At 39.8% G+C, this 17,716-nt stretch overlaps 1 protein-coding gene across 6 annotated transcripts in view; it reads right to left on the bottom strand.

The window, feature by feature from the left end:
• The window catches only part of DIP2A (disco interacting protein 2 homolog A), an 82,782-nt gene that overhangs the window by 45,933 nt on the left and 19,133 nt on the right, over nt 1–17,716 (bottom strand). For all 6 annotated transcript variants that reach the window (XR_005563559.1, XR_005563560.1, XM_027751987.2 and 3 more), the window contains exons 2-3: nt 13,468–13,539; nt 3,334–3,453 (exon numbers count right to left, since the gene is read on the bottom strand). Coding sequence is in view for 4 of the 6 variants with exons in the window: in XM_027751987.2 (XP_027607788.1) it covers nt 3,334–3,453; nt 13,468–13,539 (192 nt within the window). In the remaining 2 variants the exon portion in view is untranslated. The remainder of the gene's footprint in view (nt 1–3,333; nt 3,454–13,467; nt 13,540–17,716) is intronic.

Raw genomic sequence — 17,716 nt, 5'->3', positions numbered from 1 at the left:
GCAAGCATGGGAACTACATTTTATTCCATTTCCAGAGGGCAAAATCAGCACCACCTCTTTCTCTAGTCCTAACTCCCACTCCAAAACCTGGAACAGACTGGATTAAATGATAAAAATGCAACCAGGAGACAGTCAGGATGAAATTTTATTCTGTTCCATGTTTTATTTTTATGGCACCAATTTAACTCATCACTCCCTCTATGCTCATTAAGATCTATTTCCAGCTTGAAATCTTTTTTAATATCTCGTCCTTGGACAACAGCTGAGTGGGAACATCCTCTCTCAGCCAAATCAATGAAGTAATTGCTTTCACTTCCCTGGAACGCTTTGTTCCTATTCTGCATTTCCTTTAAAAATTTTTCTCCATTATAGACATGATGAAACAGATTTCAATTAAAAAAAAGTAAAAGGAATGAAATTATTTCAAAGAAGCAGAACGCTTAGGGTACAAAAATTCATAAATTAGTATAAATTAAAAGTTAACTGAATATTGGAATTGCAAAAAGAAGCTCTCTACCACCGCCTGTTACTTAAATTCTTTAAAATTTACTGTGAAAGTGATTTACCATGTAAGAACTGTGGAGTTCAGTTTTCTTCAGAGAATTAAACAGTCACTAAAATCAGACCAAAAGACGTCACATTTCTGAGAACAGAGAACACAAATGCTCAACGGTGCTCACTGAAAGTGATGAACAGAAGCCCAGCATTTCATTAACACAAAGAAAACCTGTACCAAAGTGAGGAAAAAAGACATATACTGCCCTTCAAAAGCAGAAGTAGTAGTCTTGGAGGAACATTTCTAAGATTTTTGCACTTTATTAAGCTGCAAACAACCATCAACAATTAATAACTGATTCAAAATTTTTTTTCCTTCTGTTGTAGTAAACTACACAATCTTCTGTTTTATGTACCTATTCTCATTTTCTTTCTTTCCATGTGCCCTTAAAAAAGGATGGGGGAGGAACACTAAATAGTTTGTGGCCTATAAATCACCTAAACCCTTACAGCTCCTAAACTCTCCAGCTAGTAGAAGAGCACCTTTTATTCCCATTTATAGCCTCTACTCATTTGTCAGCCTTCGATTCTTGTCCCTGCCTTAGGCACAGGAGGAAGAATTTCTACAGCTGGTTGAATTAAAAATGACACTTATAGGCTGCCCAGTGTCCCTGCTGCTCACAGATCTCCAAATACCAACAGGTAAAGCAACCAGCACTGTCTGGGTGGCATGGGGAGGGGACCTGGAAAAAGGTAAAATTCGTGGGTTGAGATAGGAATAGTAATAATCTAAATAAAATAAAATATGATGATGATGATAATAATAGAATTAGAACAAGAATAATAAAACATGAATATATTCTCATTCTAAACCCAAAACACAGTGCTGTACCAGCCACTAAGAAGAAAAACAACCCTATTCCAGCTAAAGCCAGGACAGCAGGCTTGTATTTACTGCTAGCATTCACTGTTGGAATTTTTTGTGTAACATTTACTGTTTGAAGACAAGAATCTGGGGATGATAAAAAAATATAGTTCATTTAAATGGACAACTCCTCTGAGAAACTATTAAAAAAAGTGCTTACAGCAAGTAAGTGACAGATTAATTGCATAACAGGGCAAAATTGTTTCACTTGCTTGCTTATTTTAAGTAATTTATGTTGATGGTTCTAAAGTACCTATAATTGCATCAGAAAGAGATCCCGCTCTAGGAAAAGCTGCATCCCACCCACACCAGCTACTCAAGACACAGGAGAACTGGCAAGATTCAAAGAAAGGTAAACAACAAATAAAGACCAAAAGGAAAGCTAAAAAAAGAAGAAACAACAAACCCTCCTTTTCCCCCAGCAGCCTAAAGAATAAATAAGGCATGAGATTGAGAGAAGGGGCCTGAAGCTGGTTATCCCTCACAACAGGCAACTGCGTGTCAGCACAGAGCCGAGTTAAAAAAGGTAACAGTGTCTTTTCATTGAGATAAAGCAGCCAATCACTAATGCAACAAATCTGAAGAATTTTTTTTCTTAAAAACAGGGAGGAAAAAGGGGAAAAGATATTGGCTTCTGAAAGCCATATCTATGCTACCTTTCATCGACATAAGTTTAACTTAAGTCAAGCAAAACCATCTCTATTTGGTTTTGATACCATCTGAGAACATGAAGCCTTGTCACATATCAGTAAAGGAAAAAAGAAATCCAATTACATGTATTGTAACTAAGAACTTCTTAGATTTCCAAGTGAAGAACTTGTTCTGGGCAGGAATATTTAATGAAACATGAGTTAGGGGAGCAGTGATGAGAAACCACAGAAGGATGTGGCAGTCCCCATCAAGGACTACCTCCCAAGGATTTCCTGCTGAAGTTGTGTTCTTTTTTTGCAGATTTTTATTTCTGTTAGTTTAACAACAGCACATCTGTAATGTTCATGACTCTCACTGTTCAATTAGCCTTAAGGAATGTACACAGGCACATCAGCTCCATTTCTGGAGCAAGGTTTTACACATCAGCAGTGCAAATACCATGCAGTAACCACTCTGCCCAGGCAGTAGCAAGGCAAGGTGATGCAAGACCAACCACATGTTAAGGATGTGCAGTGCATGTCAGGACTTGCACTTCTCATCCCTAAACCCAAGACGTGTAATTACCCTGGAAAACAAACAGAAAAATATCCAGCTACAAGTCCAAAGGTATTTAGGAGAGAAAAGCTTCCAAACACCTGCCTCTCCTCACTATTGTGACAGGAATTTCGCAGGGAAACAGTGCACTTCAACCACCTGAAAAGTAACAATGGAAACAGGATGCAATGAGGATATTGATATTTTCACACAAGTTTCCAAAACAGGTCTGTCCCTGTGGTGTCCATTTAAAATGAAGTAGAATATCCATTGTGACATTTCCCTTTTTTGTGCACTTGCCTTAAACCAGGAAATATTTGAAAGTGAGATACAATAAATACATAACCTTCCCTTAACAAAATAACCCAACCAAGCAAGCAAAAAAGTCCCACAAACCCACACACTGTAGTCCTCAACGTTTTTAAATAATCGTTTTATAGACTGGAAACCCAATCTTGTTTTCTCAGCAAACATGAAAAAGCTGTTAAAGCATGGTAAAATTCACAGTAAGAAACCCATCAGAAGGTATGTCTACAGTCTCTTTCCCTTCTAGCATTTCCTCCAGTCTGGATTCAAACAAAACCTCTCATGTATGGAAACAAAAGACATTCATCAGCTCTTCCATTCTTCCAAAGCACTTCCAGCTTTTTGTGTAGGTGCAGGTACTACTTTACAGGCACTTTTCCTCTTAAGACACGTGATGCCTCAGCCACGTTTCTCCCCCTTACCAGATCGGAAGCGCTCGTCCCTCGAGTTGGTGGAACGGGATTTCTGCTGTTTCGATGCAGCAGCAGTGGCCTGGGAAGAGCCTGGGACTCTGTTCTCTGCTTGCAGGGATGGATCCACACCTGAAACACAGTTTTATTTTAGTACAAATTCAGTTTTGCAAATAAAACATCTGCTCCCCACATCTACATTCTTTTGCCACCCTCAACACCCACTCACCTAACTCGCACCTACTCTTAGGGCTCAACAGGAGCCCTAAGACTATACCTTTAAAAAAAAGCTCATCCTCTAACTGCATTTTAATCCAATTTAATCTGTACCCATTTAACAGAGCAATACTCAGAAGATTCACAGTTTACAAAAATGCTCTAATTCTCTAATAAAACCTTTGCAGATATTGAGGGCAAAATGACTGCCAGTTGCAGATCCCTGACAGCTGCTGCTGTAATCTAGGTTGGCTGGGTGCTTCACGTACTCAAGAAATCATGACAGACCTTCCCACTCCCATTTAGGATAACAAAAATAAGAGGAACCAAACCACTCTCTAGTTTTCTCCTCTGCACCTTACCAGAACAGGGCTCCAGATAAACGCAGAGCAGTTGCTCACCTTTAGGCTGGCTAATGTTCAGGAAGATGAATCTCACCTTTACATTCCAGCACGTCAGAAATAAGAAATCCAAGGGGGGGACAGTAACAATTAAATATTCCCCATCAATTCTCGATCCCCCAAATGAGGAGAATCCCTGCTGACTCTTGATACATCAAAGACTATACAAATATGAACTAGGAACTTAACATTTGCAGTTTTATTATACATGTACACTTATAAATTTAATGTGAAAACTCCAATGCAGTTGGAAGGGGGTTTGCATGATCCTATCACAAATTTAGCCTAGTGCTGTGTTTAACAGGAAACTTCCCTTGCCCATTTAAGACCTGCTGCACCAAGTTTACTGTGTTTACTCAGCCCATAGTACCACACAGGGCTGATAATATCTTTCATTTCACTCCTTCCTTCCCTTGAAGAGCTTCTGCTTTCCTACCTGCCCTAAAGCCTTTTGAAAACAATGCATTTTTGAAACAAAACTACACTTTCAAAATTTGAAAATTACATTTTCAAAATGCAAATATTTACTGAAAGCAGCTCTCACTGAGCTGAAGACACCACTCCAGAAAAATCTGGGCCAGTTCCTTTGCAAACCACAAGCCAACAGTCCAGCGAGATTTGTTCATATGGAAACGATAAACAACAACTTCAGATCTCATTAAAAAGGTTGAGACAAATCATCTCCTCAAAGCCTGAGCAAAAAAAAAGGGATAACACAATAACTACGGTGATGCCAAAGAGACCAGAACAGGCAGCTGGGCTGGGAGGCTCCCTCAACTAGAACACTTATGAAGTTTTTGGACAACAGCATATCTACATCTTTTTTTTTTTTTTTGTGATCTCACCAAAAGAGACCCTGGGTGAAGAAGATAACAAAAGAAGAATGTTTTTGTGTGCTATTTTTTTCCTCCAGGAGGGTTGTTAGTTGCAAGCAGAAAAAGAGATTCATGTTCTACTCAACTCCCTACTCTTACTGTTTCCAGTCTTGTAGTAACTACAGAGCCTTGGAATCAGGACTTGTAAGAGCCACTTTTCTACTTTGTGATCCGACGTGGGGGGAAAAAATCAGGTGGAAAATGAGCTGACTGGTACAATCCATCAGGAGATGACAACCTGCATGCAGGATGCTCCCAAGCCACGTGCAACTTGAGCACCAGCTGGTTGACCACATCAGTACTGGGGGCAGGAGGAGCGGGGAAGAAAATGACTACACACAACCATAGGAACGCACGAAAACTTACCAACACCAAATAGAGAAACACTTTCCTCCTCCCAAAACTATGGAACAGACTGTTATGAATCAGAGTTACTGTGTATTTTGATGAAATACGTATCTATGAACCTCAGAACTTCCCTTTAAATTGGGAGGAGGCGTGAAAGCAGCGGCACTGTTAGAAACCACAACTTGTTTTTTCAGTTTAAGTCCTCCTTTTCGCTTTCTCAAAGAAGGTTTCATATCATAGTGCAAAAATACCAATGATGATTCTGAAAAACATCACTTTTTGGTAAAAATAGTAAGACAGTGCATCTCACTCTTAGGCTACGCAATTGTGTGCCAGAAAAATCCCGTTCTGCAAGCTTGGTGAGCTCATTCATTTATTCTTCTACTATGCAAATCACTACCTTAGCCTTCAGCAAAAGCAGATGGATAATGAGGCTACCTCCCTTCATTCACACTGAATGAAGCCTTTACAAAAATAATATTTGAAGGATACACTAAAGGCACATGTTGTCCATTTTTAATTTACCCAAAGCTAGCGAGAATGAAGTCTTAAAGCTTGTTCCAACTAACTGAAAAATTCACTTCTACAGGATGAAATTAAAGTTAGTATTTGAATTATTACTGTCTTTTTCCAACCACAAACACTGGAGAATCAAGACTAATACAGACATTTCTAGCAATTTTGATTTATACAAGCAAAAATGATTTTACTGTAAGAGCAGTGAAGAGTTGCCAGGACAAGGAAAATCCTCTGCTGGCACTGCTGGGGAGGATGTGCAACTAAAGACACCTGGCATCAGGTAGGCAGAGATCAAATTTTCAAAACATAACACATTAAACAGCTCTGCAGAGAGAAGAGGGGAAGAGGGAGGCCAGAGAGGAAACTCCAGACTCTTTGTACAGTATCAAACCTTTCTGCAGCTATTATTATTACCTTATTCCCTGGGTCTGGGAATAAGAAAGGAACAAAAGACAACAGACACCTCAAGTGCAGCTCCAAAATTCCAGATTTCTTTAAACAGGATTTTAGATACAGTTATTTCCCTCCGAACTGTAAAGGAAGAAAGCAAACTCTTCTCATAAAAATGACCTGAGATGTTCAAGTTCTACATAAAACATATATGCAGAGTTCCAGATCTTTTCACAGAAAACTTAAGGCAGAAAACTATTCCTCTAGAGACTGAAATCGGAGGACTGAGGCCCTCACTTTACGTTTTGGTTGGAGAAGCCTCACCTCAGTTATAGAGTATCCAGTCCTCGCTCCAGGTCATAGTTCAATGCCATCAGTCTTTACTGTCGTACCCCATCCTAGAACATATCACCTGATGCACACATTTTTGTCTTCAGGATCCAAAAATAATCTAAGTGTTCACACCTTCCAGGTCAGCGGGACTGAACAAGGGTCTACCCAGTGTAATTTATTACCCAGAATAAGGTACCAGAAATTCACGAAGTTAAAAATAATGATGATAACAAAAGGCATCTTCCACGATTCTACAACATTTTCCTCTACTCAAGGCAGTAAACTCCAGCTCATAAAGTTTCCACTTGGACCATATGAAACAATTTTAAGGGCATTATTACTTTCCATTCAAGGAAGCACAAAACAACAGCAAAACCCACAAAAGCATAAAAGACACTTGTAATAAATTCAATGAGTCCAAATACAAGCCAAGATTTGGATTCAACTCAGTGAACCCAAATGCTAACTAAATTGTCTCAACGGAAATACCCAGAAGCAAGAGAGATGCTTATTTAGACACTATGACAACGCACGTAAGGAGAATACCTACATGTCATTAGTCAGAACTTCAACTTCTCAAAATAACAGTCTATTTTAAGCAGCAGTTCAGGAGATGCTTCACAAGCAGCCCAGCTCTCCTGACATAAGAGGATTCTGCCTGTCAGTCACTGTCCAGCTTCTAAACCCTCAACCCAATATTCTGTAGCATAAAGATCCATACAGAATACATCCCCCTTAAAATCATTATTAAGCTTTATATTACCTAGGTAGCCTTTACCACTACTTGTGTGGTGACCACCAACCAATCACCAAACGAACCATGAGAAAGGGTGAGTGCCTTGGACCTCACCACCTAAATTCAGATTACTTTAGAACCACCTGCCCAAGGACTGGTTTCTTTGAATGATTTCTTTTTTAAATTCACAGAGTGAAATCACCAACATTTTGTTTCTTCCCTTGACAGCAAGCTCAAAAATATTTGTGGTACCTGAACAGATACAGTCAGACAGATGCAGGATGAGTGTTACTTTTCAGGAAAAAGTAATTTATCACCAAAAAACTGAACAAAATACATAGTCAATCTACTAGCCCAGTCTCCACATTCAAGGTCTCAAAAGAATATGCTATGAGATTCGGTCATAAAGGTGCAATACCAAAAACCACACTGAATTGAAAAAGCACATCAACAGCAATCTCTTGATATTTTGGGAAACTGTGAGCAGTGACACTATAAAGATCTTTTTCAACTAGCCCACAGGATCACATTACATTTTCACATATCTCATTTAAACCAATTACACCGAGAGCCAACCAAATTAGCCAATCAAAATTTGGACATACTTTGATCATAGCTATTGCACCTGTAATATAAAGTAGGAGTAGCATCAAGGGAGGTACTTACACTTTTTTCCTATAAATTATAAGAAATTATAAAAGCTATTGCAGATTCCAAGACACAAGAGTAAGTTGCACATCCCTTAAAAAAGGAACTACAGGCACTGAGTGCTATAGGGTATGTAAAACTCACCCCTTTTTAACTGAATGCGAGGCTGAAGTACCCACAAAAAAGTAAAAACAAAAATCACAGTTATATAGGATCAGAGAGCAACCCAGGTGGAAGGGACCTTGAAGATCACCTGGTCCAGTCTTTTAGTTGGAACAGAAGGGGTATGTATCCCTGGTAGCCGCAGAAATACTTTTCAGAGACATAAAATAATGAAAATGTAAGAAAAATAGAAATATGGGACATGCCAGCCTTAACCAAAACTAGAGGAGGTTTCATCATCACTTTCCTTAAAAATGAAAACTTGAAAATGGTAACATTTTAATTTTGCTGGAGCAGAAGGGCTAAAGAAGAAAAGAAGAGAAAAGTACAAAAGAAAATAACTTTAGTGAGAGTGGAATCACTCTGGCACCAGAGGAGAAATGAAGTCACTCAGCAAGGAGTTTCCCTAGCACTAACTAAATCTAGTGAAATAATTTCCAGGGATTGCTCTGTAAATTAGCACCAGGACTGCAGCTGCAAGCTCATTTAGCCAGTAAAAGAGGCAACTTGAAAATAACCAGTAATACTGTAAAAAGATCAGAAAGAAATCAGGAGACTAAGGAAATGACCATCATAAGGCAAGAGTTCTGTTAGAAAGGAAGCCCAAGACCAGCACCTACATGGTAACATCACCATTCCTGGTAAAAGACAGAGAACTGACACCCAGGAGATGGAAAAAAACATGTGCCCGAGACAATGGCAGAACAAAAACCACTTCCAGTTAATTGGAAGTGATGAGCTTTGGGAAGAATAAGGAACAGCACGGTAAGCTACAGAGCATCTGAAAGTGTAAGGATGCAAAATGAACACTCCTGGCAGACACTGCCCACTGGCTTCAGCTCACAGAGTCTGTCTTTCTGCTTTAGAGAGATCCTTTTGAATGTCTCCCCTTCCAGCCAAGCGAGGTATGATTTTTCTTTGCAGCGCAGTCATCTTTTCCTTTCAACAAGGCTCCCCACTCTCTATCTTCCTTTTCCTCTAAAAATCTCCCCCAGGCATCTTTTGCTGAAGCTTTATCAAAACTAATTCTCCCAGAGTCCTGCCTAAGAGATGATGGAGAGATTTGTACTACGGGCAAGAGCCAGCAATATCCACACAGGACTGTCTCCCTTCCCAACCTTGCATCTCACCTTCTCCAGAGGGAGTTTCAGCAGAAATACACATAAACAGGGAGGATCAAGCAGCACCTGCACATTTTCAGAGCAGAAGTCCCTCAGCTAATGCCCAACATCCATCTCCAACTCAGCAAAACACATCAAATGGAAAAGAACTGGGAATTTGTGGTTGCTTTTCTTGCTCAGACAGCACCCAAGGAATTGGCCAGGATGTAGTTAACTAAAACTAGGTTTAAGCAAAGGGGAAAACTCTGCATGAGCTGGAAAAGTTGGCTGGTGCTCCCATCTAACAGATAAGCAGCAGTGGCTGCTGTGCTGTGGTTAAAAAACTACATATACTATAAATACTATATGCATATAACAGTGCAGCTGTTTTATTTATATTTTTATATGTAAAGACATATAAAATTTATTTTTATATATTGTAAATGGATAGATAGATAGATAAGAAACAGTACACTGGCCAAGCTATTAAAACTCCAGAAAATACCTGTGTGTGGCTTTTTTTAAAGAAACAACTGGTAGGTGAGCAGGAAATTACCACAGTAGCAGAGAATTGTTCCAGGGTAACTCCTGTTTAACAAAAGGAACTGGAGACCACCTTCATGGCTTCTGTCCTAAACTCTGAAGTTCATATTTCATCTTTCCTTTTGGTTAAATTAGCTTTGAAATGGTTTCAGGTGTCTGCAGTATCAGCAGAATTCAGGCAAAGGCATGGCAAGCACCAAGAAGAAGCCTGCAGTTACCAACAGTTCCTACTGGAGTGCAGGAGAAATTTTCTTTATTTCACATCCAACATGACACTCCACTCCCCAAGATGATTTCTTTAATGCTCCAATGTCCTGGTTCTGCCCAGGACAGGGTTGATTTTTGCAGCAGCCAGGAGGGGGCATGGCCAGGACCCTGAGGTTGTTCTAAATCACCTCCTGTCATTGCCAGGAACCATCAAAAGGTTCTTGAAATTCAACAGAGTGATGACAACTAAGTATATATAGTATATACATACACAGTATATATACTATATAAAGTATATAGATATAGTGTGTGTATATATATAGTAAATACATATATATACACAGTATATATACTACATACATTATACTATATACTCCAGTATACAGTATCCTTGGCTCAAGGAAAGAAGGGAGTACAGGATTTGGTGCCCATCAGGACAGGACAGTCTCTGTAAATGCTTCCGATTTTATCTGGTTATTCCTGAAGGTTCTTTCACCCCAGCTCTATCCACATTCAAAATCCATCTCTGCCACATGTCTGATGTTATCCATCACTGGGGAAGGTTCACCAAGCAGCATGCCAGGTTGCCTACGGATATAATTAATTATTTCCTCAGAGTTTTATCTGAAATTTGCACACAGAGGTTGACTGAGGAAGCCAATTATTGACTATTAAGTTTTACTTCATTAAAATAATTAATTACTGTTTAAGGCTTGCTATTGGCTCAACACTTGGTTTTAATTTTGCACAGTGCATTGGTTGGATTAGTGAAATATAACTCATTTTAGTTAGTATTTTCACGTAACTACACGGTTTTATGGTTTCTAAGAGGAATCTTAACATTTGCACTAACTCTTCATCACTGCCGGTTTAGAGTTTTAGAACACAAAACAGCCTAAAGGAATGCAACTCCTGAATGGTGATGTGTTCTGCTTAATTTTCCTGTTAATTGAAAATGTGCTTTGCAGCCACTGCTGTCTTTTTCTGTTCACCAAGCGCTCTGTGGAGTTATTTAACACTGTCTGGGTAATAACTGGGCTCCCCACAGATTCAGCTACACAGGGCAGCAGAAATGCAACCCAATCCCTTTTACATGGCACTGGAAGAGCAGGAGTTGCCATGTGATTAGTTTTTAGGTGGCGGTGGGTGAGGTATAACATGAAAAGCTAAACTTCCAGAACTGCATGAATATGCTTCCAAGGCATAAAGCTGCAGAAAGACGTGAGTTAGCAGTTCTGAAGGTAGTCACATCACAGACTAAGAACTCATCAGTCTGCAAAAACTTCATGGATAATGAATTTTATGAATCCTATCAGGAATGCTGCAATCAAATTGTTAATGATAGAAGATTTCAGCAGGCTCAAAGCCTTTGGGACTCTCACACTCTAATCTGAGCTACGCTGAAGCTGTGCCAATTAACCAAATTCCAACTTACAACTGGGTTAATGGAACATATGTCAGGAAATTGAAATAAGCAGTTAGCTTCATGTTTTAAGCAAATTTTGTCTTTTTGACAGAATATCATTCTTCCTGCTCAGAGGCAGACAGCCCACTAATTTTTTTTAGCATATTAAAGCTAGATTCCTGTCAGCTTAATGCTAAACTAGGCAGAATTGGTAAAAAAAAAAAATAAAAAATCAGGTAATCTGGTATTTCTTAGAAAACATGGTATCAAGCAAGCAGGATTTCGCTGCCTATTAAACTACTTCTTAAGGTGATTACAGAAAATCTGGCTGAACAAGGAGAAATTTTTAAGCAGCTTGAAATCTAAAGGGACCCAAGATTCTTGCTTCAGCCTAATATCCCATCACAGACAAATCAAGAGACCATGGATCTGCACTGCCATCTCCTTAAGACATGCTTTCTTCCAAACACTGTCCAGGATGTTAGGGTGTTAACCCAGACTGTATGAAGTCACTCCGCCTGAATGAAACACTCCTGAACACCTCCAGTTTGAAAGAGAAGCTTCAGTGAAAACAACTCTAAAAAAGTGTTACTAATATATTTTCCCCACGCAGTTTTTTTTCCTTCCAAAGCCATCTGTAACTTCGTACACCACGTCAGCTTAGTGAGCTCCTGAATGAGCATGTTACCTCAATAAGGTGTTACAAAACACCACTGGAAATACAGATATCACAGCAGGCTTCTAGAGTGGACAACTGCCTGTAGTCAGTCCAACACCCCTGGAAACTCTGCACAAGAGTCACTGTTGCTTCTAAGACCCCAAGAGTTAGGGTGTGACATGGGGCCAGCAGTAGTCATGCAGAAAAGGGAAACAAACGTGCTTCACACTGCAACCCAGCTTTAAAACTTGCTTTAAAAAGTATGGAAGACAAAGTGCTGTAGTTGTCTAAGCAACACTGGAGAGCTCAGAACTTGAAAAATTTGTGCAAACAGCCTTTCAGTTTAAGGGCTGGGAAGGAAAAAAAAACTATAAAAAATAAAACCCCGCTCTCAACAGAAAGGAGTGAAGGCAGAGACGAGAGATTTAACAAGAGACAGAAATACAAAGATGTGATTTTCTAGTAGAAGGCATTGTCAGAATATTCCTTGTAATTGTAAATCCTCAGTCAAAATCCATATCAAAAATCCATATTTCACCTTGTCTCAGAATCTTTAAGCTGAGTTGGAGGACAGGGCACTCTGAACAGAAAACTGAGACAGTTCTTTCCAGAGAACTGGGGTAAGGAGGAGAAGCTGTGGCAGCTGAGGTTACTGCTGACTGTCAAAAGTCACCCAAAAAAATCCAAACTGCTTCTATCCAAGGAATGAGCCGTCTTATAGCAATGAGTTTGGTTCTGCATGGTCTACAGAGATTATAAATATGCTAAGGTAAAAGCTACACCTGTTCTTAAAAAAAAAACAACAAACAAAATAAATAAAAACCAAAACCACAAAAAGAAACTTTTGCTAAGAACCCCCATGATGAAACATCAGATTATGTTCTGACTGTTCAAAAGTATCTCTAACTATTTACAGTGTCCCATTACTTCTTCCACTCAACCTGGTTGCTTCTCATTTTCCCTTGTCCTAACCAAAATCTCTCAAGCTACAGAAAAATTGGGGGATTATAGAACACCAAAGCTCAATGGAAGCACAACAGCTCTAACCCCAGGTGATTTCGGTGTCCTAGCATAAAAATAAATAAAAAAAAATGTGGGCATTTAAGTTATGGCCAAAATCAAGTCTGATAATAACCAGTTTCAGAAGTAATAGTTTATAATAAAACAGTATTTTGAATAAACAGAGTGGGTACAGGGAGGGAAGGGGAAATGGAGTGAGGCAGAGGGTGCGTGCAAAAAAAAAAGCGCATTAGAGCATGACAGTGATGACTACTGAGCATTTCCATCTAATGAAGGAAGCCAATTTGCTTTTAGCAATAACTTTACTAATTTCTAAAGTTGTCTTAAAGTCTCAGATGCAGTTGTCAAACTAAGGTTTGCTACAAGAAGGTTACCATTTAACATTTCATATAAAAGTTAAAAAAAACCCAAACAATTTCAGGCTTTTCCCTTGCTCTTTCCTTCTCTGTAACAGCCACTTCCCACTGCTGGTTAGATGCCATATCAGACACTATTATAATTCATCCAGTTTATTTAGTGAGAGCTTTTCCATTACACAGTTTCACAGATTAAGCACAAAGGTGTAACTTCCATACAGTTTCTCACCTTGGATGAGTGGTATGTACCGTGCTAACAGCTTTGCCCTCTTCTTTTCATATCCTTTCTGAGTGATGTCTCCTAAAGAAAAGAAGAAATAAATTCATGTTGCCTGGAAATTACACATTTGGATCTTTGCTTCAAGCACATTCTTCTAGCAACATATTGGTGAAAGAGTTTAACAAAGCAAACTATGTAGGAGGAAAAAAAACACACACACAAAAAAAAGGCATTAGTTACATACATATGGTTCAGTAAAACAGCCTACCTCCGACCAGGTAGAACCCCTTTTTCTCAGTCAGATTTTACACAGAAAAGTTTTTACTCTGTTTTAAAATGTTTCTCAAGTAGTTTTCTTAATCCATAAAGGTCGAGTTTGGTTTTTCGCTTAATAGTCTCCGTTTCCTCAAACATCCAGCTCCCCCCTACATCAGAGAACACTGCTAACAAATTCACTTCATTCTCTCATCCCCAGCCTCCATTCAAGTGCATATGCATCATTTAAAGCTATTGACAGCGTGCCAGAACAAGCACTGGGAGCTCAAAGACACTGTTCAAAACAGGTGAGAAAAAAAAACACATCCTGGAGTGCTTCAATCATTGCAGGTATTTCAAACTACAATCAGCCAGTTTTTACTCATAAACCTGCGTAAATATTTCATATAAAATTTGGACACAAGACAGAAATTACCATTCTTCTTGAGCAGAAAAATTTTTAGCAGAAGAAATATATATACATAATTATATCAAAATGAGAATGAGATCAAAACAAAACACCACAAATGTCCAAGCAAAATGACAAATTACACTTTTTAAGAAGAAAGAAAAAAAGGGGTATCAGAAGAGATGCATAATTTTCAGTGGTGGAGGGAAAAAACCCCAATCCAACAGACAAGAAGCACCAGCAGGAAGAACAGTTTATCTTAAACCAGAAGTAAAGCTCAGCACATTCTTTAAGGATCCAAACTGTACCTTACACCAGTTGGCCATACTGTAAGCTCAAGGGCAGCAATTTTCACAGCTTCATAAATCCTTCACATCACCTTTAAACAAATGCTCTGTGCAGCTCAGCCCCTGCCAGGTACCACCCAGTGGGACAGGGAGGCCAGGGAAGCACCGATCAAAAGGCAGGGCTGAAAAGAGGCTCCTTTCAACCAGAATACTTCAACCTTTGTCATCTCGCTGCACTTGGAAATTCTTTGATTTTGCTGGAATGCTGACTTGAAGGACTCTCCTTGAATGAGGTTAAGAAGAGGACAAAGTCAGAAGCATCTCTGTCTCCTCCTGCAACGCCGTGGCAGGTCGGGCTGTGCTGCCCAGCCAAGCTGGGCTTTGTTCCTTTCTCCAAAGCCTGGGGGTGGACTGCTCCTGACAACTGCTTCCCCCTCCTCGCCCCCAAAGCCTCAGGGGGATTAACCCATCATATGGGGTTCTTTGTGAGCCCTCACTTCTTCCAAAAAGAGCTGCTTAGCCACATCTGGTGACGCCAGGGCCACAGCTGCTGTCATTCAGCCTCACTTTCTCCTGAGTTACTGCATTACGCAAAAGCAACCTGAGGTTCCACAGCCTCAGCAGAGCAGCTGGGAAGCCTGCAAAAGCCTGAGCTGTTGGATCTCTGCTTGGAATAGATCTCTGCTTGAAATATCTGAAGTATTATAAAACATATAGATGTATGTTTATTTATATATGTAATATATAAAATGTATCTATAGTATAGACAATGTATGTCTATATTATATTTATATATATATTAAAAATGTCAGAGGCTCCAAGAAAATTAGACAGAGATGAAAGTGTTGGCATTTCTTGAAATGACCTATAAAGAGCATATTCTTCATTAGAGCACACAAGAATCTATTATGCAGTTTCCCTGAATCTACCCAGGCGTGGTTCTATTCCACAATGTTAGCACTATAGCTAACAGAAGTTTAATGCCAAATTCCCTAAATAGAGCTGAGGGTGGCTCTGTGAGAGCCTGGCATTCACTACAGATAAGGAAATGGCTCCTCGGCCCCAATTTGCAGAGGTCAAGAGCAGAGACATTTCTAAATGAGCTGACTGTGCATTAAACATGGATGAACATAAGCTGTATTAACTCTGCAAGATGAAACCTTTAAGAACTGGCCACTGGTGAGCACAGTCACAATCTCAGGTCCATCAACTCTTGACAAATAATTGCAGAAACCTTTGCCAGTTCCTTCAGTATGAAGTCAAGGGCACAAATATTGGCTTCTGCCTGCAGAGGCGGCTCCTGGATGGTTTGGAAAGGAAGGCAAATTGCCAGTCTAGAACATAACTCACATGTCACCTGTGGAAATACTTAATGTACAACCCCCATCTTTCTGGAATAGGCTGTCACTGTCTTTGAAAAGTTGGTGGAGTTGGAAGAATCAATTCAGCAAGAATCACTGCTAATTCTACCTCTTAAACAACCTTGGTAAATATTTTTGTAATACCGAGAAATTAGTTCATCTGACCTGTAATAAAGGACAACAAAACCATTTAAACAATCACCTCTGTCACAAAAATCTCAAGGATGCTGTTCCCTCAAATATAGCCCTGAGAACTGCAGTAAGCAGAGACTGAAAACAAATCCACACTCCTATAAACACGTTTATCTTTTCAGTAAGATGCATTTACAGTTGAGCAGCCTTCAGAAAGCCCTTGCTAATTGTTATCAATGTGTAAAGACCGAAAATGGAGAAAGCATGGCAGTACAATAAAGTTGTTCATTAAGGGGCTGCTGCTGTGCATCAGCCACATGTAATTCCTGCAATGAATACTAAGTCATTATTTTAAGTCAGATCTCTATTTTCAGTCACACATGACATATCTCAAGCCATGTCAGACACCTCTTGTTACCCAGCTTTGAACTTAAAGGTGTGTCAATTGTTACACCATCATGGCAGCCAATACAGGTCCCTGAGACACAATCACAGAAACAAAAGAGTTGGAAAAGATCTCTAAGACAGAAAGAATAAGGTGTGGTGCCTAAATACAGCAGGATGATTGTATTCATGCCTAAACTTGAAGTCACAAATGGAAGCCCCAGCGCAGCCAAGTCCACTACAACAAGAGCCCTGCAGAACAAATGTCCTGTTAATCCTTCTCTCTGGGACTGAGGAATTTGTGGATGAGAGGACTAACCCCAGAGGTATAAGATTATGTATGATCTCACGTGCGTGAGTACTTGCCACAGAGGTGAGAAGTGCCACAATATCCAGTAAAGGAGTGAAAGCAAGAGAGACAGTCCTCACTGGGATTAGAGGGCAGAGTTGACAAAGCTGACTGAGGTATTATTCGCTTAAAAAAAAACACAACCACCACAACTGTATCACTCATGGAAAGTTTTGTGGACTTGCCACAGAATTATCCTAGACTCATAGAATGGATTGGAAGGGACCTTAAAGCTCACCTCGTTCCACCCCCTGCCATGGGCGGGGACACCTTCCACTAGCCCAGGGTGCCACAAACCCCATCCAACCTGGCCTGGGACGCTTCCAGGGATGGGAAAGCCACAGCTTCTCTGGTCAGAGAAGTTCTCTTGTTCTCTTTCCCAGAAGACCATCGTGCAGCCTACAATGACTGTTTAAATGTGCTTAAAGCCTTGACCTAGCAAACATTTGGAAAGACTGGAAGTGATTTGGGATATATTTTCTCCATATGCACACCTGTGAGCTTCAAGCCAGGGCACATCCAGGTGTCCCATCAAAAGATTCTGACAGCGACAGTTCACAATCCTTTTTACTAACCCTCAGGCTTTAATCACCACCTAAATCTAGGAACCAGAACAACTCTCCCAAACCTACCAGTAGTGCCCATTCCAAGATGTGGTTACCTGCTACATGTTCTTCTCTCTGACACCACACTCACTTGTATCAATCAGGCAAAAGCCAAACTGAACAACAGATAACAAAGGAACTAGAAGACGAAAATCCTTACTTGCAATTAAAGAAAGGATTTTGCACCTTCAAACTATACCGAAGGCAACAATGGCTGCCATCCCTGAGATAAAGGCTCTGGTAGGTCTGTGCCTACTACATCTACTACATCGATTGACACCTTAATTTAGCTGGCATAGGATGAGCTAAGTGTGAAAACATCTTGATTGTAATCTTTCATATCACAGGAATCTGTTTAAAATGGAAATAACTGACATCTGATCATTCCGTATGGTGATGTGCTTGACTAACCTATCAGAAATTCCATTTCAAAGGTCCTATTTGAAACCTGCTGAGAACATCACAATGCCTTTGAA

Source organism: Pipra filicauda, unplaced genomic scaffold (assembly GCF_003945595.2).
Source record: "Pipra filicauda isolate LSUMZ 115617 unplaced genomic scaffold, ASM394559v2 scaffold21_size4447388_pilon, whole genome shotgun sequence".
Classification (NCBI taxonomy): Eukaryota; Metazoa; Chordata; class Aves; order Passeriformes; family Pipridae; genus Pipra; species Pipra filicauda.
This window is presented reverse-complemented; position numbering and strand designations above follow the sequence as displayed.